Raw genomic sequence first — 26,475 nt, 5'->3', positions numbered from 1 at the left:
CTTGAGTGTTTTTGATGCTCTTAACATGCTTCAAATTGCATGAAACTCGACACACACATCAATATTGTCAACCAGTAGACATGGACAAAGCCATAGAAATGGGCGTGGTGGAGGGGCTCAGTAGCGCCACCTTTTGACAAAAGTGGGGGTTAGTTTTTCCTACAGTCACCAAACTCGGTACACATATTATTCTCATCAAGCCGGACAATTTTCTAATTTACATTCATTAGCTCCGACCAACAGGAAGTCAGCTATTTTGGTTTGAATGTTAATTTTTTGAAAAAACAGGCTATGAATTTTATACTACTACTCCTACAGGGTTTATCCAATTTACACCAAGCTTTTTTTAACTTGTTGCGAACACATTGAAGTTGTTTAATTGCAAACGGATTTTGGATATCTCAAACGGTTTGGCCGTGGCAGGGCAACGAATTTATGGCGAGAAAAGGGAAACAGGAAATGTGTTATAACTTCTGCATACATTGATTGATGTTTATGAAACTTCAGGAGTGTGTTGGTTGTAGTAGTCTGATCACATGGATGTAACTATTGTGAGTCAAAGTTATAGCGCCACCAAATGGCAGCAAGAAGTGTATCACTTTTAAAATGCTTTGAGATCACCCTCTTATTTTTACCTGATTTGCTTCAAACTTCATCAGTGTAATGTCAATACACAGCAGATGTAGACCTATGACAGGATTTTTGATATTTGAAATATTGTTGCCATGGCAACAGGTCAAACTGTAATAATATTCTTGAGTGTTTTTGAGGCTCTTAACATGCTTCAAATTGCATGAAACTCGACACACACATCAATATTGTCAACCAGTAGACATGGACAAAGCCATAGAAATGGGCGTGGTGGAGGGGCTCAGTAGCGCCACCTTTTGACAAAAGTGGGGGGGTTAGTTTTCCTACAGTCACCAAACTCGGTACACATATTATTCTCATCAAGCCGGACAATTTTCTAATTTACATTCATTAGCTCCGACCAACAGGAAGTCAGCTATTTTGGTTTGAATGTTAATTTTTTGAAAAAACAGGCTATGAATTTTATACTACTACTCCTACAGGGTTTATCCAATTTACACCAAGCTTTTTTTAACTTGTTGCTAACACATTGAAGTTGTTTAATTGCAAACGGATTTTGGATATCTCAAACGGTTTGGCCGTGGCGAGGCAACGAATTTATGGCAAGAAAAGGGAAACAAAGTGTTATAACTTCTGCATACATTAATTGATTTTGATGAAACTTTGGCTTAGTCTTCGTTGTACAAGGCTGATCACATGGATTTGACTATTGTGATTCAAAGTCATAGCGCCACCAACTGGAAGCAGAAAATGTGTCACTTTCAGCATACATTGAGATCACCCTCTTATTTTTACCTGATTTGCTTCAAAATTCATCAGAATAATGTTAAAACTTGGCACATGTAATCCTTTGAAAATGGGCAGGGAGGAGGGGCTCTATAACGGCACCTTGTAGTGCAGTAAATGTGGAGTGAATTTGACATAGTCCTTTGATGTTTAACCGTTTTAAGTGCCTATTGCCCGCTGTGCACAGTTGCCCTGAAGCCACCGGGGTGGCGGTGCCACCGGGCTTGGGCCCGCCATCGCTGCTCGCAGCTATATTTTTTTTTGGGCTTCAAAAAAACTACCATTATAAAGCTCGGAAGAGCCAGAATATTTTTAAATATATCTCTGATTGAGTTCGTCTGAAAGAAGATAGTCATATACACCTAGGATGGCTTGACGGTGAGTAAATAATGGGATAATTTTCATTTCATTTTTGGGTGAACTATCCCTTTAAATATCCTAATTTAACTAAGGCCTACTCCTGGCTTAATCTAAGCCCTGTCTGTTAAACCAGGCCTGACTAAAAAAAAGGAAGACAGGAGCAGATCTTATCTTATATCACTGATGGGAACTGCATAACCTACAGCACTGATAACACCCTGGTGGGACACTGCCCTGCAGAGTTTATATCCATCCTTAATCAAACAAGAAAAATCTAAGTTTAATCTTTAGGATTGCTTGAAATTAAGCTGTGTTTGATTAGGGACAGAACTGAACTCTGAAGGACAGGGGCTCAAACTGACTGTCAAAACTCCAAACCTTCCCACACCAAGTGGTTTGTCTTGTCTCTGTGCCCATACAGCACTATTTGGAATTGTTGAGTCAGTCTATCAAAGTGCACATCATGATTTATAACATTACACTGTACATTAAGCACAACCTTTGTCATAGTAAAATGGATAGATATTTTTCCCTGAGTCAATGCCTGCAGAGGCTATATGTCCATGTTTCCTGAGTGGTTTGCAGAAAGCACAAGGAGAAGAGTAGACGTGATTTAGAGCTCAGATCAGTTTTATGGAGCAATTTATTAACGGAGTGTTCAAGCCAGCAAGACGCGTGCACTCAATTAGGAAATGAGTCCGCTGGGCCCACTCCACTCTCTCACGCCACTGTAAATTAGCTCTAATCAAAATGTCTCCCCCCGCTGATAGTAGGCTGAAAAATGGTGCCCTTTCAGAAAAATAGAAGCATAAGCAGCAAGTTTTCAGAGACTAATGCAAGATAGGGATGAGCAGTGAGAGGTGGTGCCTCTCAGTCTATAGGTATATTTTGTTCAACTCCTGCCCTTCTCAAAACATACTTTTCAAACTTTCACTTAATTAATTTTGTGTACTAAAAACAACCACCAGCAGTGTTTAACAGCATTCTGTAGAGTAATGACACTTTTGAAATATAATGAATGTAATAGCATTGTTCTAGAAATATTGAGCAAATTGAAATAATTACAGCTTGATTGGACACAAAGTTCAAATACTCTGTTCACAATTGGAAATGACTTTGCTTAATCTTTGATTTCATATTGCAAATTAATTATTTATTTATTGAATTAAAACAATATAGTTCTAATTCATACATTAGACATTTGTAAAAGAAGCAAGGTTTTGAAGCTAAAGAAAGAAAGAATCTCTATAGAAACAACAACAACAACAACAACAACAACATTCTACTCTTCGCCACTTTAAAAACAACAGATAATCATTACAAGGACTCACTGCACTCACAAGATAAATGGCCAGCATCATTACATGGGAGAAACAAAAACACCAATTAGCCCAAAATCACGAAGCACACATATCCATGAATGTACATTACACCCACAACAGATGTAGAGAAATTTTTTTTTACGCGACATAATGAACATTTTACCATCATAGAATACATTTTTAACAGTTAACTTATGCCATAACTGCTCACTGAGTCTGCCTATCAAAACAATCTCCAGTCCATCTTAACAAAGTCCTCATAACAGATATGAAAGACAATTAGACCAATTAAAGAGAGTAGATATTATTATAATATCATTTTGTTGATAATTAGGATCTCATGCACAGATCATCTCTCCTTGATATACAATAGGCTAGTAGTTTTTAGGTATAAACAACCTATAATAAATGAAAGGGTTAGTTCACTCAAAAATGAAAATAATGTCATTTATTACTCACCCTCATGCCGTTCCACACCCGTAAGACATTTACTCATCTTCGGACCACAAATTAAGATATTTTAGTTAAAATCTGATGGCTCAGTGAAGCCTCCATAGGAAGCAATGACACTTCCGCTCTCAAGATCCATAAAGGTACTAAAAACATATTTAAATCGGTTCATGTGAGTACAGTGGTTCAATATTAATATTATAAAGCGACGAGAATATTTTTGGTGCGCCAAAAAAACAAAACAAAATAATGACTTATTTAATGATGGCCGATTTCAAAACAATGCTTCAGAAAGCATCGGAGCATATGCATTTTAGTAGTGTATCGAATCTGCTGTTCGGAGCGCCAAAGTCACATGATTTCAGCCGTTGGCAGTTTGACACGCGATCTGAATCAAGATTCGATACACTGATTCATTTGTGCTCCGAATCTTCCTGAAGCAGTGTTTTGAAATCGGCCATCACTAAATAATTCGTTATTTTTTATTTTTTTTTGGCGGACCAAAAATTTTCTCGTCGCTTTATAATATTAATATTGAACCACCGTACTCACATGAACCGATTTAAATATGTTTTTAGTACCTTTATGGATCTTGACAGAGGAAGTGTCATTGCTCCATATGGAGGCCTCACGGAGCCATCGGATTTCAACTAAAATGTCTTTGTGTTCCGAAGATTAACGAAGGTTTTACGGGTGTGTAGTACGGCATGAGGGTAAGTAATAGCCTAAATGACTGAAAAAGTACAACTGCGTTCAATAATGTTATGAGATTCTTTAAATATTTTTGAATATATAAATAAGAAATGTTGGTGGGAAATTTATATTTTAAACATCAGTAGATGGCGGCAAGTGCCCGTCTTAATGTGTGAGCCACTGAGTCAAACGATTCATTCAAATGGCTGAATCAAGAATGAAGCAGTTGTTTATGATTGGGCCATTGAATCCTCGCTCAACCGATTCGTTCAAAACGCTGAATCATTCAAAACGGCTGAGTGTAGCTGTGAGATGCACTACTGGTTCTGCTGCTGTTTGGAACTATTTTCTCTGCTACAATAGAACAAAAAACAGGCAATATTGCACCTAAAACGTAAGTGATTAATATTAACTACTTATTTATTGAACTGTTGTATGAAATTAGTGTAAATTTCAATCGAGGATATTCGGGAATTCAGCCCTTTCAGCGCAATATCACCGCCAGTTGCCACTATCAATCGCCAATAAAAGGATTAGTCCACTTTTAAATAAAAATTTCCTGATAATTTACTCACCCCCATGTCATCCAAGATGTTCATGTCTTTCTTTCGTCAGTCGAAAAGGTTTTTGATCAAAACATTCCAGGATTATTTTCCATATAATGGACTTCAATGGCCTCCAAACGGTGGTCAAATGTACAGTTTCAGTGCAGCTTCAAAGGGCTTTAAATTATACCAGACGAGGAATAAGGGTCTTATCTAACGAAACCATAGGTCATTTTCGAAAAAAATACAACTGTTTATGCTTTATAAACACATTCCGCATTCTTCAAAACGCTGAATGTCTTAAGCCTTTCCTATTCTACTTACGGAACGAACGCGGCGCCAGTTTCGTTTTTTTCCGTAAGTATAAAGCATATACAGTTGTATTTTTTTTTTTTTTTTTTTTAAATGACCTATGGTTTCGTTAGATAAGACCGTTATTCCTCGTCTGAAATCCTTTGAAGCCCTTTGAAGCTGCACTGAAACTGTAATTTTGACCTTCAACCGTTTGGAGAGACCATCGAAGTCCACTATAAGGAGAATAATCCTGGAATGTTTTCATCAAAAACCTTAATTTCTTTTCGACCAAAGAAAGAAAGACATTAACATCTTGGATGACATGGGGGTGAGTAAATTATAAGGAAAATTGTATTTAAAAGTGGACTAATCCGCTAAATTAATCATTCTTACGTTTTGGTTTCGTGTTTTATTGACATTTTAATCAAGCTACTTACCTGGTCAGGCAAGTAAAATTCTCTTTCATTTAAAAAAATCCACTTGTCCTGCAGTCCCTGACAAGCATATGTCGAGCCCTCATAAGCCTATGTGCCGGGGCTCAGCCTATGGCCCCTGCCCAAGTTAACCCCTGCATATGGGGAAGTGGGGAAAATGTGCCTTCCTTTTGCATTTTTGAACACATTTTAAAGGAAGAAGGACTTCTTGGAATTGTATTAAGCTTTGTCTTTAGTTTTGTTTTTTGTTTTTTGTTTTTTGCTATTTTGTATGTTTTGTATGTTTCTTCAAGTATTAAAAAAAATTAAAGGAAGAAAATGAAGTTGCATCATTTAAATATTCATTTCAATTGGACAGTTTACTAATGATGGGCGTCTTTATGCTGTCAGCCATCTCTGGCGTTCATTTGTGATTGTTGCCTGGACTACCGCGTATAAAAAATATAGCTTTATACATTTTATGCATCTGAATTCTGCCAATTAAAATACTGATGGTCTTATAACTATAGTTGTTACAGTCAGGTGTCTGAAAAAGTCTGATAACAGGATTGTACAGTCCCGCGTTTGTGTGTGTGTTTTTGGTGATGGGTGCAGCACTTAAAGCTGCAGTCCGTAACTTTTTTGGGTTAAAAATGATCCAAAATCAATTTTTCAACCAGTCAGTGTTCAAAACTATCTCCTTAACTTAGCCTGATCAAAGACAATAGAATAACACAAGACGTGTCACTCGTATTGTTTTGAATGGGAGAAAGTGTAACACGCAATATGGCGGAATAAGTCCCGCCTTCTAAATAAGAGCCAATCGCCGACTGGTAAAATCATCGCATCACTGCAGCAAGCCGTTAGAAGCACCGGTTTCTATAGAAACAGTCAGACGCGCGCCTCTGAAACATGGCAGAAGAGACGCGCATTTAGGTCTGCGCATGCGCATTAGCTTGATCCAGCCTAAAAAATATGTTTTTTTTGTCATGATTCGAGCGTTTGGATAAAACATTTATAAGACAGCTGTTGTCAGATTTCATTGGTGATTTCAAATATGAAATGTAATCATAAGGTTGGCGAACAGTTTCGAAGAATTTGATGTTTCCCCATTCAAAGAGATAGGGCACGATGCCCAGGATTCCCGAGAGGCGTTTCAAAGATGGCCGCCGAGTGAAATGACTTGTCTTAAAGGGACTTTGGCCTGATTCACAACGGTAAGCTTGTAATAATGTTTTCAAATAAGAGTGGTACTGGTGGGTTTCCATGGGAAATTCGAGCAAGCAGCCATTCATCTTTGGGTCCTTCTGTCACGTTTGTTTACATAAAGGAGTCCTGGCTAGTAGGCTATATCACATGTGAGGTGGATCAATTATAGCCTTTTCTCACCACAGCTGGAATAATTAAATGTATCATTTTGATGGTGGATTGTAATCCAGAAAGGTCCAAAGGACAATCATCAGTTACAACTGCAGATTCACTCGTAGACAAAAGTAAAAGACTTAGGACTGCAGAGTGGCTACAGAAATTGAAATCTACAGGTAATGCTAATACACACTAATACACATAGTCACACAATGCTGATGTTGTTAACATTAACAATTTGAGAACAAAGTATAACAATTTAATAATTTGCATGGTTTGACGTGATCCAAGCGATTGTTAAGATCGTCTGCATCCGTATTCTGTATACTTTCCTACTATATCTATAGTATGGGAAAAACAGTATGTGACAAAAGAAGTATGTCTGAGTTCACAGTACTGATAATAGAGTGAGCAAAAAGTACCTAGATGATCTATTTCTACTTTGATTTGTGAATAGAAGTGAAGCAACGCAACTGATGCTGGTAGGTCACATGATAATGACATTATGGCGAATGTAATGCATCCAGATTAAACACATTCATAATAGAACATACATTTTAGCGGTTGCAATGCAATTATTATTCAAAATAAGTACCTACTCAAGAGAGTATGCGATTTCACACCCAGCCCACTTCTCTGATGATGCAGGACAACCTGACACTCATCTCAGATCACAGCAATAACAAACGACAACGTTTGAATCGATTTTTGAATTTCAGTAACCTTTTACTTAAACAACTTAAAAAAAAAAATACAACTTTTAATGTGCACATATATTATGGAAACTAATGGCAGTCAATGTGTTTATTTGTGATACTCAGGGGCTTTAAGCAGAGCAAAGCTTTACAAGCAGATGTTACAAGGTTAAGTGGATGGCAATATATCAAGGTTGTGTTGAAGTAATGCAGGCGTGTGTACATGAGGGTGGTAAAATGTATGGGTGAAAAGAGTCTAAAGCATGTTCAGCACGCTACCATACTCTTCATACTATTTGAAGTAATATAGTATGTATACAGTACACAGTATGCAAATCTGTATGAAATACCTGGGCTATTACATTTGGTGAAATCATCAGTAAGTCCACAATGCAATGCATTCAACCTGACCTTGCATTTCCAGCCTAATGAATGAACAAAAGTAATATCCGCTGCAATTTTTAATATCTCCTTTTTATACGTTTTTGCATGCAAAATTGCCATTTTTATTTGCAGTTATTTAAATGGACTCATTGAATTAAACATGCAGCAAAGTGTGACAATACATGCTACTGTTTGAAATTTATAATGCATAATGCATTCTGAAACGTATGCATAATGCATACTGTTTCAAATACATACTGTTTCACATTTTTTAAAGAATAACAGGCAGAACAGTAAGTAGTATTTTAGTATTTCATAGCCTCAGACTTGATTTGTGCAGACCACATGGTCAGTCTGGTCCAGACTTACTACAGACCACAATGCATCCAGATGGTCTGTGTTTGTCTATTTGTTTAATGCCCTGAGAGACCAGAGAAAATACTGCATCTCTTGTCAAACCAATCAAACGTAGAAGACGTGAGCTGGGCTTTTTGTTTCGATGCACTGAATGCGGCAATTTGCTAGGCAAATAATGGAGGGAGAAATTCCTGCCAAGCAAATAGTCTTACACCAGGTGTGAGAAACCGCTTCCTGTTTAGACTTGACACCTCCATGCACAACAACATCTGGCCATAAGCTGCTATCGTTGTGTTTGCTCTGTTTTCTTTTGGTGTTTGGATTGCAGTACTTGGCTCTGTGTGAGAGGATAGAAGCACAACATCTTTTCAATGATCTGTGGCTTCATTTATCCCAATAAAGTGGTCAACTTTGGCCCTTGCTCTGATTCCTGTTCTGCATATTGTGTTGCTAAAGGCTCGAATACTACACACAGTACACAACTTTTGCCCAGATTTTTGCAGTTTTTACAGTCTGGAGTCGTCAACACTAGTTGCTGAAAATCAGAGTCAGTCTGCAGATATTTGGTGTTTTTTTAAGACTATGATTCCATCCAGTCAGAGGATATCAGATATTTTGAGCTGATTTTAGAGCACATATTGTTTTAATTTGTCATGTGCATTCTATCAACGAGGTACATGTTTGTTGCGTGTGATCCTCAGTCATGATGCCCAGTTTTTCTCTGTTGTTCATCATTTTTCTCAAGTTGTTCCAAACCTGTATAAATTTCTTTGTTTTGCTGAACACAAAAGAAGATATTTGGAAGAATGTTTGTAACCAAGCAGATCTCGCCCCCCCATTGACTACCATAGTAGGAAAAAAATTTTTATGGTATAGTCAATGGGGGGGGGGCGAGATCTGCTTGGTTACAAACATTCTTCCAAATATTCTTTTGTGTTCAGCAAAACAAAGAAATCTATACAGGTTTGGAATAGCTTGAGTAGCGAGTATTTTCATTTTTGAAAGACTTTCATCTTCAGAGCACAAATGATCTTTTTGATGACACTTCTTTTTTTGATGCTTCAAAAAGTTCATAAAGAAATTGTAAAATTAATCCATATGAATTGAGTGGTTTAGTCCAAATTTTTTGAAGAGATTTGATCACTTTATATGATGAACAGATTGAATTTAGGCTTTAATTCATATAAACATTCATCAACTCATACATCAGTGGTGTTTCCAAGTTTTCCCATGCAGGTAACATGATATTTAGCCCCTGGAATGCTAATTTTACCAGGGGAACCCCACCCAAAATGTGGATTTTACCCGAGGAACGTGATTTTTACCGGTTTACCCCCCTGAAACACGCTTGGGCTGGTTTTGGGCTGGTTTGAAATAGTAATTGGGTGGGTTTTGTTGTGAAAACCTGGCAACCCTGCACATCAGTTGTGGTAAACGGAAGCTCAAGCATGTTCGCTTGACACGTGCGAGAACCAAAGAGGCTCATTCTTGTGTGTTACGCAGCACGTTTGCGCTTCCTAAATTCAATCTGTTTATCATATAAAGTCTCTTCAGAGAATTTGGGCTAAACCGCACAATTCATATGTTAGTTTTACAATCTCTTTATTAACTTTTTGAAGCATCCAAGTGGTAGTTGCGTAACTAAGGGACAGAAAGCTCTCAGATTTCATCAAAAAGATCTTCATTTGTGTTTCGAAGATGAATGAAAGTAATTAACGACCGAATATTCATTTTTGGGTGAACTAACCCTTTAAGATCACTTCATGTTTTTGTCATTTGGTTTTCTTGACTCTCTGAGCTCATATCTGATTTCCCTTAGTAATTGTGATGCAGTCCAAACCACCTGGGCATAGTTTTATTGAAAGCAGTCCTTTATGAATATTCAGGCAAGTTTGCATATGGCTTTTGCTCAATGTAGCAGTGACATGCCATTGACGGGCATATTGCTGTGATACAAGTGTCACACATCTTCTTAGTGAGGAGTTGACTGGCATTATCATGCTGTTGGCACTGCAGGGGTGTTCTTTGGTGGCACGTCAAAGAGATTCTGGCAGTCACTGGCAGGAAAAGCTAGTTGTCAGAATGGTCATGAGATGTTTGGAGAGAACTTAAGGATTGAAAAGAAAAATAAGGATGTGATTTTATTGTCTGCACAAGGCTGTTTCATACAGAGGGAAGAGTCAGAGACCGCACATGGGAACAATCATATGCTTGGCCAAAATCTCTTTATGGCTTACACTAGTCTTCTTTACGAAAATACACAATGTAATGCTTAGGAGTGGAAGTAAAGAGTGGCATTAAAATAGAACCCACAAAGCTTTTAAATATCTCTAAATTAAACAAATAGACATCTGACAGATGTTATTGCCATTGCAACACACACACCCCTAGGAAGTTAGGAGCAAACTGTAGCAATATCAGAAACAAGATCTGGACTCACAAGACTGAAGAGACTGAAGAATCTTTTTTTTTTTTTTAAATAATCAAAGAAAAAGATACAGTATATAGTTTTTAGTAGATTTTAATTTAATAGATTACAAATTATTTTAAAAGAGGCTTACCATGCATTCATAGCTAATGCTATGCTAATGCTAATGATTTATCTGCACATCATGGACGGCCTTTTTATGCCAAGGACCCATTTGTATATATAGAGACTTTGGAAGAATTTCAATTACATCAGAGGGGCTGTTTACACGACACCATTTTCAACTAAAAATGGAAAATATTTATGGGGTTTATGCATTGGATAATAGGATATAGAAGAAAGCATGTGAATGCTGCTTTTGTTATTGTTTTGATGTAAGCTATTCGCTATCATCCTGAATAAACGCTTCAGTGAGCTACATCTGTTTTGTCATCACTTTTTTTAAGTGAAAATTTTGATAACTTCATAAGTGGACTTCAGAGAACATTATAAAATAAAAGAAAAATACAGTTCATGACCCCTTTAATACTTTTACTTGATACAGGTGGCAAATTTGTGGGCAGGAGCGAGCTGTTGTTGTGATGTTAAAAGCCCTCGAAACTAAGACAGACATGCTGATGGTTTTATGTTACCTGAATTTCAAAAGTGATGTCTGTGGCTTACTGTGCATGTCTTTTGCTTTTACATCAATCCATATGCTGTATTATTTTCTTAGCATTGTAAAGTACAGCAGTAGTTTTCCACAAATGTTAAACTCCTACACTTGTTTCAAAGTATACTGAGTGATTTCACTGGGGTGATATTTCAGATTGAATAATATTTCTCAAATGAGCTTGACTGTAATGGGCTTTATGTGGGCTGACTTCATTATGTTACAGGAAAGTGAACGAGAGAGAGAGAGAGAGTAGGTGGGTAGGACTTCACTCTAAGCCGAATAGGATGAGATTTGTTTTATTGGTTGTATAAAAACTTAAAGGCACAAATCAGACTTTCTTAAATATTTCAGCAAGCAGATGTTAAGACCATGTAACTGTTTAAACCTGGAAGGGAAGTGGTTAAACATCAGTTTAGAGAACCTTGTGAAGTTGATCGTGTTAATGATGTATTACAAGTTACTTATATAGAGCAGCTGTCTGAAGTAATAATTCATGCCATTGTCACGAATTGCCAATAATGTAACCATTTCCCAAATCAAAATGTATTTTAAATAAACTTTCTAAATCTCTGGGTATTGTGGTATAAGAATTAAGGACCGGGACACGGTGCCATTAAAATGAGAGTATTTCTACAAATATATCAGTGCAACCACAGATTCCACACCCTGTCATTTTCCAGGAATAGATGGACGGGTAGTGAAATTACAGCTTTTGAAAGGGTGGAAATTTATGCACTGTCAGTTTAGAACTAGGAGCGACAGTTAGATTTTTATCGGTTGTGCGTGTCAGAATGATGTTCATATTAGCAACATTATTACTCATCTGTGTTTCAATATGTTAAGATGAAAGTTGTGTCAAGGTTAACTGTTTTTACTTTTTTTGAGAGATACTGTACTTTCCAGTGCATTTTGCAGTGTACATTTTGTGGTAAGCAAGTAATTTAAATGAACAACTGAGACTGACTGTACAATTACATGGAGTCTCAGCAAATAATTACATATTAAGCTTATGTTGTATTAAATATTACAATTGAATAAAATATATTTAAAGTAAATTTACCTATAATTTATTTAATACATCTTATTTCTCAATATAGAATCTTACTATATTATTATTATTATTATTATTATTGTTTTATTTTTTTTTATCTTTTTCTTACATTATATAATATATATATATATATATATATATATATATATATATATATATATATATATATATATATATATATATAATATATATATATAATGAATTTAGCACACGTCACGCCTTCTTACCTTAAATTTGAATTCTTCAGCCTCTGTATTTTAGAAAAATGTAAGTTGCTAACAGGTTTCTACGAAAGGACTACAACTACCACAAGAATGTGAGTTTGCATCCTCGATGAATTGGTCTCTTGATGTAGTCCCTATAGCACCTTATTAGCAACTTTTTTAAAAGCTGCTGTAAAAATCACTTTTAAAGTGTGTTTAAGTAATTTATCTTGTAGGCTAAAACGTGAAACTATCTTAAAATAATAATAAACTCAATTTTCAGATTTGATTTTCTCATAAAACCACGTTTAAATCAAAACAATAGCTTGAAAATGCTAATTCTTTTTCGGGTTTTTTGGGACTACAAACGGAACATCTCTCTATATTTATATGAGAGTAAATGCAAAGATCACTTTTAGTTAAAAAAGCTTTCTGTTCACTCCATCTGAAATCCTGTGGAGCGGTTCATTTGTCCGAATTGGCGCAATCTCTCCAAGGGGTGGCGTTTTACACCGGCTTCTCTCTCGTGCGCTTCAAATCACCCCCTCCGTCGCTCTTATCAGCAATTCAGATTGCATGCAAATGCCCTGTGAAAGGAGCGTCATTCTGAAAAGAGAGCGAGTGTGCGCGCGAGGGGGGTGAGCAGCGGCATTCCTCATTCCTCTCTATTCTTCTCTGTCTGCCGGCTGATGCTCGCGCGTTCACTCAGCGCAGATATGAGCGCAGATCGCTGTGAAGTTTGAAGAACACCGAGAGCAGCGCGCGGTCGTATTATTATTTACATCAAACTTGCTGCAGAACTCGTCCGGCGTGGGCATTAAGAGTTCGGAACTTTCTCTTTTATCCGTTCGCTTTGACCATGGGCTCTTTCCGCAAAAAGGCGTTTTATTGGCCCGTTTGGTCATTTGCTGCTGTTTTTGTGCTTTTGAGTCAGCGTTGTCATGGAAGTTGTTCAGAAAAGGAGCTGGAAAAAAGAGAAGAAGAGGCGAATATAGTTTTAACCGGGACTGTAGAGGAGATCTTGAACATGGATCCAGTGCACAACACTTATTCCTGTAAGGTAAGACTTTGCGCACCAGCCACTCTTCACATGCATCAAAGTGAAAGTAAAAAAGGTAAATATGTACTAAATAAAACATCGTATCGCAAGTCTAAGCTTCTACTTGAAAATCAGTTGTCACTCTGCAAATGTGCTGTGATATATATCACCTGTTAGACATACAGACAAAAGCTGCCAGTCCAATATTTGAGTTGTCCTGGTCAGAAACTGTCAGCATATCATGGTAACATGTAAAATGCTGTCTAGATGGGCACCTCATTAAGTTTTTGAACCTAATTTTGCTTGTTCATGAACATTAGTAAGTAGCTGCAATCACTCTTCCCAATATAAAATTGCATATGATTGTAAATAAAAGGGATATTTGTTAAACTGTTCCCTTATGTGAGGACATTGGTTCTACTCAGGTAATGAAAAAATGTCAACCTGCACAGTCCTACTTTGATCCACCTGTAATTTGAGCTTTCATACATGAGCAACCTGAACCTCAGCCTTTGCAGTGACTTGATGTCCTTTCAAGCTCTATTAGTGCTTCGGGTTCAATTATATTCAATTATCATGTAATCATGGGCTTACTTTGTTAGAAGTAACTGAATGCAGTAACGTATATCAAAGTCTTGCAGAAGCTAATCACTAGGACATAAAAAGTGTGAAAAGAAGGGTAATCTGAAATTGCATCTCTTCCTACCATCAGTTCATTGTGTGATGGACATTGTGTGTATGGCACTGCAAAGCTTATAAAGTCTGAGACAAATGCTTTTTTGCATTTTTAAAAATGACTAATATATGAGCATAACAATTTCAGTAAATTAAATTGAAAAATATACAGGAATTTCTTAGCTTTTGGATTTAATGACAGCAGCACTTGAACTCCACAAGTTTGGGTAAACCCTGTTGTTCATCATTGGACATCCGACCGCCAGGAGTTAATTTTCTTGGATTTAATATGTAACCTAGGAATAGTGCAGAGTTTCACATTTCTTTAAATATTTCTTATTCATTTGACATCACAACTTTTCTCCCATTTTTGGACCCCCACTGAGGCATATACGAGTCAGAAACGTATAATAAGTGTGGTGCAGAGTTAAATTGAAGAGTCTTATGCGGATGTAGATGACCGGCTGCTCTGGAATGTGCAGGAGTGACCTTGATCTCCAGGAAATGGTGTTTTCTTAATCTCATGTTGTCTTTCCTCTGTCTGAAGGTCAGGGTATGGCGTTACCTGAAAGGCAAGACCATGGTGAACGGAGAGGTGCTGCTGGACGGAGGAAACAAGGTCATGATCGGTGGCTTCGGGGACCCCGATATTTGTGACAATCAGGTGGCCACCGGAGATACCCGCATTTTCTTTGTTAACCTGGCCCCTGAGTACATGTGGCCAAACCACAAGAACGAACTGATGCTCAACTCAAGCCTGATGAGGATTACTCTCCGCAACTTGGAGGAGGTAGAGCACTGCGTTGAAGGTAAAAACACTTTCCTGACTCAGCATAAGGCTGTAACTCATGTCTGCTGGCGGTATAGAGATTTGAGAGTTAGAAAGCTCCTGTGGTGGTGACGGCGCTCCTGATTGCAAAAGCAGGTGGTGTTTTCTGCTCTAACTGCATCTTTATTCAACCTAATGAAGCGGTGCATGTTTTTTGACATTACATTTACCATTTACATTATATTAATACAGCAGTCATGGCTTTCCAAATGAATATTCTTTTCTACACTTTTATCCTCAACTTTTCTTATTGAATTTCTTGGGCCTCGGGGCCTTAAAAGCAAAGCATATCATGTGCGCCGTCACTGGCCATCAGCCGCCGACAGTCAGTGCTCTCTAAGGGTGTGTCTGTTCACTACTGAGCACCTGCAGGGCCTTTGACTAATCTGAGTGAAAGTCCAAACCTCTGCCTTTCCCTGAGGGAAATCATTTATAGAGTTGGAGTGGAGATACTAAAACGTAACTGCATAGCTTCAAGCTATGTGGCCCTCACAAGGGCCCTTGCATCTGTGTTATGATGGCATTCGCTGCTAATTTCCACCTTTCCCAAGCCAGACTGTCAGAGGAAAGTTTGTCTCTGTGGGAAAGAAGAAATAGTATAAAGTAGACCAGACAGTGGTCCAAACTACTGTGACTTTCAAAGAGCTTTTGCTATATTAATGTAAATGTCAAGTATGGTTGTCCTCCTAATATAAACGGCGAGTTTCTTTTTTCCATTTTGTAAATCCACAGTGCCTGTAGTTTAATCTTTTTTTAGTGCTCTACAATGCTGGCATCTGTACAAGCAGAGAAAATACACATTAGTCTGGGATACAACAAAGCATTTGAAACTAACATCACTCTTTTAGGTCCAATCGATTCTGTAAATCGGCACTCTGCATCCTCTCTGGATGGCAGATTGTATTGTGTAGACATAAAGCATAAAGTATAGCATTTCAGCATAAAGTCTTGCCCACTTTGCAGCTTATTCTGGCCAAGAGACAACCACTTTTATAGGAGAATTGCTTGATTGACTTTCAAAAGTTAGAATAACTCAGAATACATAGTTAAATGTACAAGTTTGCTTAAAGGATTAGTTCATTTCAGAATTAAAATTTCCTTATAATTTACTCACCCCCATGTCATCCAAGATGTTTGTCTTTTTTTTTTCTTCAGTCGAAAAGAAATTAAGGTTTTTAAGGAAAACCTTCAGGCTTTTTCTCCATATAGTGGACTTCACTGGGGTACAATGGGTTGAAGGTCCAAATTACAGTTTCAGTGCAGCTTCAAAGGGCTTTACTCAATCCCAGACGAGGAATAAGGGTTTTATCTAGCGAAATGACCTGTCATTTTCTAAAAAAAAAAAAAAAAAATGTATATACTTTTTAACCACAAATGCTCATCTTGCACTGCTCTGCGATGTGCAACGCATTACATAATCATGTTGGAAAGGTCACACGTGATGTCGGTGGAAGTACCACGGTAGGGAGAAAAACATCTCATTTTATTCTCCAACTTCAAAATCATCTGACATTGTTGTTTTTCCTTTTTTTGTAAAGGCCGTTTGACTTAGTCTTTGCACGTTCACTTTGTAGATACTTGATCGGTACTTCCGCCTACGTCACGTGGGACCTTTCCAACGTGGTTATGTATCGTGTGGGGCATCGTAGAGCAGTACAAGATGAGCATTTGTGGTTAAAAAGTATATAAATTTTTATTTTCTTTAGAAAATGACCAATCGTTTTGCTAGATAAGACACTTATTTCTCAGCTGGGATCGTGTAGAGCCTTTTGAAGCTGCACGGAAACTGCAATTTGGACCTTCAACCTGTTTACCCTGTTGAAGTCCACTATATTGAGAAAAATCCTGTAACGTTTTCATCAAAAACCATAATTTCTTTTCAACCAAAAAAAGAAAGACATAAACATCTTGGATGACATGGGGATGAGTAAATTATAAGGAAATTTTAATTCTGAAGTGAACTAATCCTTTAAGAATTGTGTTTAAAGCACTATATAGAAAGTAAACTAAATATTCTTGAGTGTTTTTCTCAGATTTTTTGCCACAAGCTGGGCAAATTTGGGAAAATCTAGATCAGTTCTGATTTTAGCAATATGGTTCCTTGTAAACTGCTTTCAGAAGGAGTGGTAAAAACCCTGTACATCTTTTTGAAGTTGAGTTAAGGGGTTAGTTCACCCCAAAATGAAAATTCTGTCATCAGTTACTCGCCCTTGTGTCATTCCCATAAGGCTTTCGTTCATCTATATTTTTAATGAAACCTGAGAGTTTTCTGTTCCTCCATTGAAAGCCTATTCCACCAAAACCTTGTGGCTTCAAAAAGTTCATAAAGACGTTTTAAAAGAAAACTATATGAATATAACAGTTTAATGCAAGCCTTCTGAAGAGACACCATCACTTTATATGATAATCAGATTTAAATTAGGCTTTTCTTCACAAACACTGACCAGTGAATACACATAGAGCACATCAAACATGGTCTACGGAAGCTTCAACGTGTTTGCTTGACGCGTGAGAACCAGTAAAGTCTGTTCTTGCGTGAAACAATGAAATTTGTTCTCGCATGTCACCAAGTACAGTTGAGCTTCTGTTTCTGACAGAATTTTCATTTTTGGGTGAACTATACCTGAAGTTAGCCAATCAAATTAGACTTTGGTAGATGCCCGCAATATTTGTGTCCAATATACATCAGGTCCTCTGAGACTACATAGTTCATGAGTCCTCATTGGTTTCTAGTGTTTAATAGAATCAAGCATAAATTGGAACGGTGTTCCTTGAGGGCACAAAATGTCCCCTTTCTTCTTTTTTTCTTAGCTCTCTGCTTTTTAGTGTTTTTTGGCACAAGCCATTGCTGAGTAGAAGACTGTCTTTTTTAGAGCCTGCTAAAATCTTAAAAGGTTTGATAAGGGGGCAATTTAGCAGAGTACCGTATTTTGCATTTGCACATGGTGGGCTAAGTGTTAGGCCACTGAAAATAAACACTGCTCTGGCTAATGAGAGACCATGTGCTTCATTTAACAAATGTGATTCTTTTTATATTGTAATGGGATTGGATCTCGTTTTACACACAAGATGCTCAAGTATACGCCACAAATAGCAAACAGCTGTGCTTAGAATGGCCACCGGTTTTGTCAAACACGCAGCTTGTGAATTCTAATTCCAAAACTGCAGAGTCTGTAAACAGAGACTGTGTACTTCAAAACATTCAGAAACAGTGGTTCTGACCTTGCTTTTGACATGGTTAGGCAAGTATACTATAAACCAGGTCTTGAATAAAAAAGTGCTGCCCTGAAGGCTGAGTGACTTGGAATGGTGCCTAATGATGGCTAAACTGATTTAGGAATATTTTATGTTATCCATCAATTATTTAATAATGCATGACCTTTTAGTGAAGAGTTTATTTTTTTTTCCTTCACTGCTTAGTATCCATGTTTTAGACCTACAGCAAAAAAAGAGTGTGTGTGGTGGAAAAAACAAGATCGTACCTGCCAGCCTGCCGAGTGTATCCTAACCTCTCTCCTCACCTCTGACAGGTTAGATAGCACTGAGAAATGAAGAGATTCCAAGCTAAAGTTGAGAATACTGCCGTCAAAGCCAAAGTTTTCTTAAGGGGAGAAAAAATGTTGTTTGTAATGAAAAGATTGGGAGGGTGAAATGTGATAACAAGAGAACGCAACAAGAAATTCTTGATACAAGTGTAGACTGGAACGCTTAGAGGAGAGGCCTAGAGGCGTTGAGTTCTCGCTTGCTCATCTCGGAAACAGACCCACTTGGGTTATGTAAAAAAAACAAAAAAAAACTTTGGGTGAAGAAGTTCATAGAGCAAAAATACATCTTCTGTACAACTTTACACAAAATGTTTAGAATAATGTCTGAGCTGCTGTTTTCTGTACAATGAAAGTGAATAGTGACCAAGGCTGACAAGTAAGATTATCAGTGAATAATAACATACATTTCAGCTTGTTCCCCACACAAACTATCATGTGTGCTTTATTCCAAGTCGTCTGAAGTCATATGGACCAGTATGGATAGTTTTATGTAGATATACGGATAGTGTTAGGATTTTTTTTGTCCTTTTGGAGCTTGACAGACTCTGTTCACCATCCACTTTCATTGAATGGAATAGAGCTGAACTTAAAAAAAAAAGAAAGTCATACAAGTTTGGAATGACATGAGGGTGAGTAAATGATTTTTTTTTTTGAGTGAACTAATCTTTTAACTCCTGTTTTATTCCATAATTCCATTTGTATGTTCAGAAGTCCAGTGGATGTATCTTAAGAGTAGAGATTTTGGCGTTGTTTGTTAAATCAACAAATCAAATGTTCTCCTTACTCTGAAGTTGACATGTGCGAACATGCTGGGTTTCAGTGTTTCTCTGACTTTGTTTGCAAATATGGATGCTAATTTATTAAATGCCAAGCTGCACAATAGTGGAAGCTTGCATTGTGCTTTAAGATAATCGGGTAAACCAAAATGGACCTGTTTAAACCACCGCTGTGATCTCTTGCATTTCTGATCCTTTGAATAGGGTGAATTAAGTCAGACTAACTATAAAAAGGAATAGCTGGAAAGCAAAATAAAGTTGGGAAGAAAAAAAATGGCATGGCTTCATGTGTTAAGTATTGCAGCAGCTTTTGAACTTGAGGAAGAAGTGATGAAATATACTTCTTTCTCAAGTTCAAAGAGAATGAAAGGCTGAAGAAGCTCAACTGATAGTAGCATTGAGAAGTTGCATTCCTTTTTGTGAATCTGTTAATTGAAGTGAACCTGTTCTGAATCACTGACGCTATGTATAGTAGGTACTACATTTGGTTTAAAACTTACTTCACGACCCTTAAAAATGTATGTTTTATACAGTATGAATGCGTGTAGTATGAATGAAATTCGGTTGTACTACATCTGACATGTTGTTACACTCATGTGACCTGCAGCGTCAGTTGCTTCGCTTCACCGCCACTCACATTATTTCTATTATTCTATTATTTCAGATCCACTCCACTGGATGCCAAAATAATTCCTTCCCCATTTTTGCATCAATGAAAAGCAACAGATTATTTTCATTTTTTCACTTTTCTTCTGAGCCGTCCCTCAGTTTTCTTCCTGTCATGAGGGTAAGCTGGTTCAAGAGGCCCAGTTCAAGTTGAGCTTTAGCCTGAGGACAGAAGGTCCAGTGCTGGCGGTCATTCGTGATAATGAGAGTGCAGGTCATCCAGTCAAATGCTCTGGATTGTGTGTGTGGCAGGTTTGGGAATGAGAGTAGCAGGTCTTTGGGAGCACTTCCCTTTTATTCTGGCTGTTTGTGTAAGGAGGAGGCCCGGTGTGCCTCTGATTCCACATTGCTCGAAGGTCAGCCCGCCTGCACTCAGCCGCAAGCAGGTAATGATTAATAGATCAAGCATAATTGAGGTGAAGGACTTCCTCCACCCCTTGTTAATGGTCTTAAGATGAGAATCATTGGAGAAGGGCCCTCTCAAAAAGGGGCTTTATTAAAAAAAAAAATCACCCCTGTGTTTCAGGCTGATCTCTCTGAGCCAGATTTTAGCCTAGGGATTTCCAAATGTATTTTATGAGATTTGGGAGGCCAGCCATTGGTGAATGGCCTGAAAGGCTGTCGGCACCAGAAAACACGTGGCTGAATGATCTATGGCAAATGGTTCGGATGTATCACCGAATGGCTATTTATAATATAGCAATTCTAGCTGCACGTGTAGATGACTAGCCTGAACGGGAAGCGGATTAAGGTTTGTAGGTGCCAGAATTATGATCTCATGTTTTTATTGATTTAGTCTGTAATTATAGCTTTGAAAATTCTCTATTTTAATCAGGATTCACCTTGAAAATGGGGCTTTCATTTCAAAAGGCTCTTCGTCAACGCTAGTGTTTGCAAGTGCTTTATAAAAGTTTCTTGTCACATGAATCGCATGAATATGCAACATCATTTTCAAATATCTACATTTTCACAGACCATGCTGTTTTCAAATTTATCCAAAGTCTTTGTGGGACAAAATGGCATCTCAGTGTAGACGAAAGTCCAAAACCAATGTAACTGGACTAGTATAGACCTTGCCTTATGAGATCTTAAGAATCTTTGGTTTCCATTGAGGGCTTGATGGGACACTCATGCTCATCACCTTATTTCATCTGCTTGTGAACAAGCATTTCTTTGTCAGGGTAGTCATGGGAAGGTGTTTTCCGGTAGGCTGATTTCCAGTATGATCCATCACTGCGACTTTCTCTGTGGAACATGATTAGAAAGCGTTTGGACTGAGAGGCTTGAGAAATGGACAGTGAAAATATAACTCGCTTGAGGAGGAAGGACTGAATGCAGAGAATTATACCTTTCCCAAGTTATTACATTTTAAGATTTTAATTAAACCCTGAAACCTCCACACTTGCTTGAAATACTAATGAGGCTTTTTGAATGAGAAAGCTGTGAAACAAAGGGATACGAGTATTTTACAGCCCTTCTCACCTCTCCTTTCACTTTATATTCTCCTCCTTCCTGTAGAGAGGACGAGAGTTTGTCTTGGCACCAAGTTTGAGTCCGTGTCTGGTTTAATCTCTCCAACAGACATCATTGTTTGAGCAACACATTTCAACAGTCTCAAACTCAGATTGATTTCATTATGCAGAGTTAAAAAAATGTAAGGAATTCACTGTTAGATCTGTTAGCAAACAAAGTCAGTGAGGCAACTGCGTTTTTATTGACCATTAAGTAATATTTTCACCATATTACCTCTATTGGGAAGCAGTGAATGTTTGATATAATGAACAGTTATTTTTAACTGATGCTTCTAAAATAAAACAAAATAAGATTGAATGTTTATTTAATGTTTTTCTCAAATGATTTTTTAAAAATAACTTTTTACTTAAATCCATTACAAATAATTACCATGATTTTTTATGGCGAAGTGGTAATCTCAAAAACGGTTTTGCATGTAATTACACCTTGTACAGTTTGTACTTTGTTGGGGCTTCCAAATAAATAATAAATCCATATTTAATTCAATTTTTAGTTAATTCAACTTAACATGGGTGACATTGTTTGCTCGGAATGTGTATAGGATTATTAGTACTTTTTAGAGACAAGGTTGAGTGGCTTCTGTTAGGAAGAAATACACAGTTGGTCACCAAGTTCTCAGGAGTTTGATGGGCAGTAGAGTGGAAAACCCCTCACATTCCAGACACAATGGCTAGAATGGATATGGAGACTTCACATGTTATGGATTCCTTGAGATCTGTGGCAACGTTTCAGACTGGACTAAATGTGAAGAGATAGACAGCTGCTGCGGTTAATGTGGATAATCCCACACTGTTCACCGTTACAGCCAGAGATTAATCTGGCACCAGTGAGACGTTATCATTTAGTCACATTAAGTCATTGAACATTGAACATTGTTTTAATTCACACCTTGCTGTTTTTAAGGTCATTTGCATTGATTCTATTATTCTATATGCCCCTGTTGTAGTCATTTTCAAGATCTCAAGAGGCTAAAGAAAGTTCCACGGCTTTCTTATTTTGGGCATTAGCACCAGTTAAATGAAATTTGAGAGCTCATTTTTTAAAAAGGCATTAGCAAGTGCTGAGGGTGAGGAAAACTTGAATTCTTTTCTCATTAGTGAGTGAAACTTGCTATAGACTATGATTTCTATTTAAGCTTGACTTTAATGTCAGGGTAGAGTGAAAATGAGTTCTGCGCTGACGGTGTGAAAAGAGCATTGCGTATTGAATGGTCATGGCGTCACACATTTGGAAGAAAGAAAGGCTTCCAGTAGGCAAATGAAAGCAGGGCTGTCATGGATGAGACAGTTGCTTGAACCAGACATTGTATCTCTGAAATGATTTTCTATAGCTTGTTGATGGGGAAAATGAAGAAATTAACATTGTTTTGCAACACCCGGGTTATTTCTCAAACTCAATCAATTTTTAATTGAATAATTATAGAAATTACCCAAAAGAAACAGAGCAAATGGTTATTTTAATTTTCAATATTTTAGGATGCTCTGATCAAAAAGCCACCTTAAACTGGTAACTGGTTTGTTGTTGGCCTAAGATGGTCCTAGCTGGTCATTAACTGGTTTAAACTCGTCCTGGAAAACCTTGAAAACATGGAAAATTGATGACAAATTGTCCCGTCCTGGAAAGTCTTGTAGTTGTCCTGGGAAATTATTTTTTAAAAAGTTCTTGTTTTTTTTCTTTAGAGACCAAAGAGCTAAAAGATGATAAAATTAGCCAAAAAGAGATTTATCTCAGACTGAAAGGTCAAACATTATTAAATACCCACAAGAAGGATGCAATATTAATGCAATACTAGAAATTGCAGCTAAGGCATGACCACTGGACTGCTCAGTGAAGAATTAAGTGTGAAACCATCAGAAACCCATTTTCCAGAAGTGTGAGGTGTCAGGATCTCAGAGACTTAGATTAGGTGAAGAATCCTGAAAAACATACTGAATTGTAGTAAAATACAATTTTATAGGCTTTATAGACAGACAGATTGAGAGTGACTCATAAAGGACCAGCACAACATCCTCTTGTACCACTGTCTGAAGAATTTATCTTTTTTATTTATCTGAATTTGTAAGGTGTTAAAGTTTATTTTTAGTCCATCTCTTACCCTGAAAAGTCCACCTTGCAAAGAGAATGATCTTCCAAAACGTACTGCCAAAAAATTGCCAAAAGTGTGCATCAGTAGTTAAGTAATGAAAATAAAGTATGGAATCTTGTTTCCGCCACTGAATAATAAATAAAAAAAGTCAATTGCGAGTTTACATTCTGACTTTCTGTCACGCAATTCTGACTTTATATCTTGCAATTGCGAATATCAAATCACAATTATGTAAACTCGCAATTGCGAGAAAAAAAAGTCAGAATAGCGAGATAAAAAGTAAAAGTTGCAATTACCTTTTTTTTATTTCAACGGAAACAATCTTCCATAGTCATAATGTATGATTAAGAGCTCATATTAAAAACTGATTTTATAGTTAAGTCATGGCAATAAACCTTTTAAAGACTTAGAGAGCAATATATTACTTTAGGGTGTAATCCCAGTCTTTTATTCCCATTGTTGTAAAATTGAAAATGTCCTGGAAAATGATCACTGAAAAAGAGTGGGAACCCTGTTTTAACCATATTAGACTAGCTAATAACAAGTTTGGACCACTAATAACTAGCTGGTCCAAACTGCTCTGTAGATGGCCTTGAACCACCATGTTCCAAAAACCAGCTTGACTCCTTTAAGCTGGTTAGCTGGTTTGTTGATGATTTAAGATGGTCTACCATTCTGGACCAGCTAGAGAATCCAGTTTAAGCTGGATTTTCCAGCAGAGTTTAAAAAACTTTAGCACACCGCACAACCACCTGTCCAGCTAAATGGTGGTCAAGAGTTCACTCTGGGCAATACAATCCACTTTTACAGTTTGTTTGCTGAGTGAAGTAGCCCGTGACGGAGGGGGTTCGGTGCTGTTTCGTTTGCCCCTGCTGGAATGTCAGTAGTTGTAAGGTGTAAAGCACAAAGAGCACACAAAAGCCCAATAACACATGCTAATGGAGTGTGTGCAATGTGTGCCTTCCCTGAAAAGGAAGAATCCATTCATATGGGCCAGCATCAGCATGAAACTGTCCTGCACTGAACTGGCATGGGTAAATCATTAAACTGAACTTGCTTTGCTTGTTTTCTCTCCTTCTAAGTGTACTTGAAAGGTCATGGAGGAAACTGTCCTGCTTAAATCCACAGCTGATGCCCAACTACTGTTATAATAATATAATTTAAAGTTGCATAGCGAAACACTTTTAACCTTTCTGGTTCTTGTTGTATCCTGTTAGCTAGTTATCCTAGACTTGGCTATAACAGGATGTTGATGTTTTTTATTTGCTATTGGGTGGTCATTTCCATGAGGATGTTGGGATACAACTCTTTCCCATTCTCTTTTACCTCCTCTTCGTCATTCTTGTCTAGATTGTTTCCTGCTAGTAGCATCTTGTTCTATTTTCAGCTCATTTGGATCTCATAATGGGTTCCTCTTATCATCTGGCTGACATAAGGGCCGTCCACAACTGAATGACTTCGATATGTTTGACCATTAAAGATAAATGTTTAATGCGTGTGAAACGGTAGCTCTTGGAAAGTGAGGTAAATGTGCCTCAAGCTTTCCCACAGTCCTCCGTATTATAGAGCCCTGTAGAGCATACCTGTAATTACACTGGAATCTGGCCTGTAAAGCTGCCAGTGTAATAACCACCAGGTGCAGACCCGAGACCTGCTGCTGAGGTGCAGCAGACACGACCTAATTCTCTACTCAAACATGTACTTATTAAATACAGCATTGAGTATAAGAGGGAGCAGGTCTGTGTACACATCCTGCCATCTAAGATCTCTAAACTTTTGGTTTTTATGTGGGTCAATGCTATGGTTTGTTTTTGCCTGAATCTTTTTTTGTCCCCAAGTACATTTAATTCATACATAGAGTAACTTGCCTATACCTGCTGTATTGAGCATGTTTTTCATTTTGTAATTAAAATAAGGTCAAAAACTGACTTAAGTACAAATTTGTAAGAACTTCACACGTGTTAAACTCCTTAATGGATTTTCCTTTTCTTTATAGTGGACACTTTCATTCATCGTTGATCCCTGTGAATTTTTAACATAAATTTAGCCATCTAAACTGGCTATATGAGAATATCTAGGCTCCAGATCTCATCGTTTTCAAGCATTGTGCCACCCATTTCCGGTGGTCTGGTCGTCTTTGCTCTGCTGAAGGCCTCTTAAGTCAAGATATCTGTCTGGCTCGAATGAAGTCGGCTGGTAATCCTGTTGTTTTAGCCAACAATGGCAAGGAAGTGCTGGCTTTCAGAGGCAAACAGAGATATCTGACACGGGACATCTCGGTTACGCACACACATAGCTGTTATAGCAGATATTTAAGACTTTGACACATAGCTTTAGGGACGTTCACATTCCGATCTCTCTCTCCCTCACTGTCCTTCTGGCTTTCCCTCTCGCTTTCTCACAGACATGCCCATGAGAGTGGCAGCCTGCTGTGCAGAGCTGTCAGTATCTGTAAACTAGTGGCCATGTGGAAGGAAAGGGCCTCATTACTACTCTGTCATTATGAGGGCGAGCATGCTGGAATGCTGCATGCTTAAAGTAGGACGGGTCTTGTAAAGAAGTTTTGGCTTTTGAAGTAAATAATTTGCTTATTGTTTCTGGGCTTGTAACTCCCTTGTTCATAGTTTACAGCTTGGCAAATTATAAATAGAAGGGTTTTGGTCCAGTATGCATGAACCAAAAATACAATATTTTATTCGTTTATTTAATAATTTATCTACTTATTTATTAATTT

The 26,475-nt window shown here is 37.6% G+C and overlaps 1 protein-coding gene across 9 annotated transcripts in view; it reads left to right on the top strand.

Annotated features, from left to right (window-relative positions):
* The first annotated feature begins 13,251 nt into the window (after window positions 1–13,251).
* agrn (agrin) overlaps window positions 13,252–26,475 on the top strand; it is a 259,373-nt gene continuing 246,149 nt past the window's right edge. For all 9 annotated transcript variants that reach the window (XM_067372232.1, XM_067372231.1, XM_067372229.1 and 6 more), the window contains exons 1-2: window positions 13,252–13,652; window positions 14,854–15,115. In XM_067372232.1, coding sequence (XP_067228333.1) covers window positions 13,452–13,652; window positions 14,854–15,115 — 463 coding nt within the window. In that variant the 5' untranslated portion in view covers window positions 13,252–13,451. The remainder of the gene's footprint in view (window positions 13,653–14,853; window positions 15,116–26,475) is intronic.

Source organism: Chanodichthys erythropterus, chromosome 20, assembly GCF_024489055.1.
Source record: "Chanodichthys erythropterus isolate Z2021 chromosome 20, ASM2448905v1, whole genome shotgun sequence".
Taxonomy (NCBI): Eukaryota; Metazoa; Chordata; class Actinopteri; order Cypriniformes; family Xenocyprididae; genus Chanodichthys; species Chanodichthys erythropterus.
Note: the sequence above shows the minus strand (reverse complement) of the source record. Positions and strands in the feature narration are given on the sequence as shown.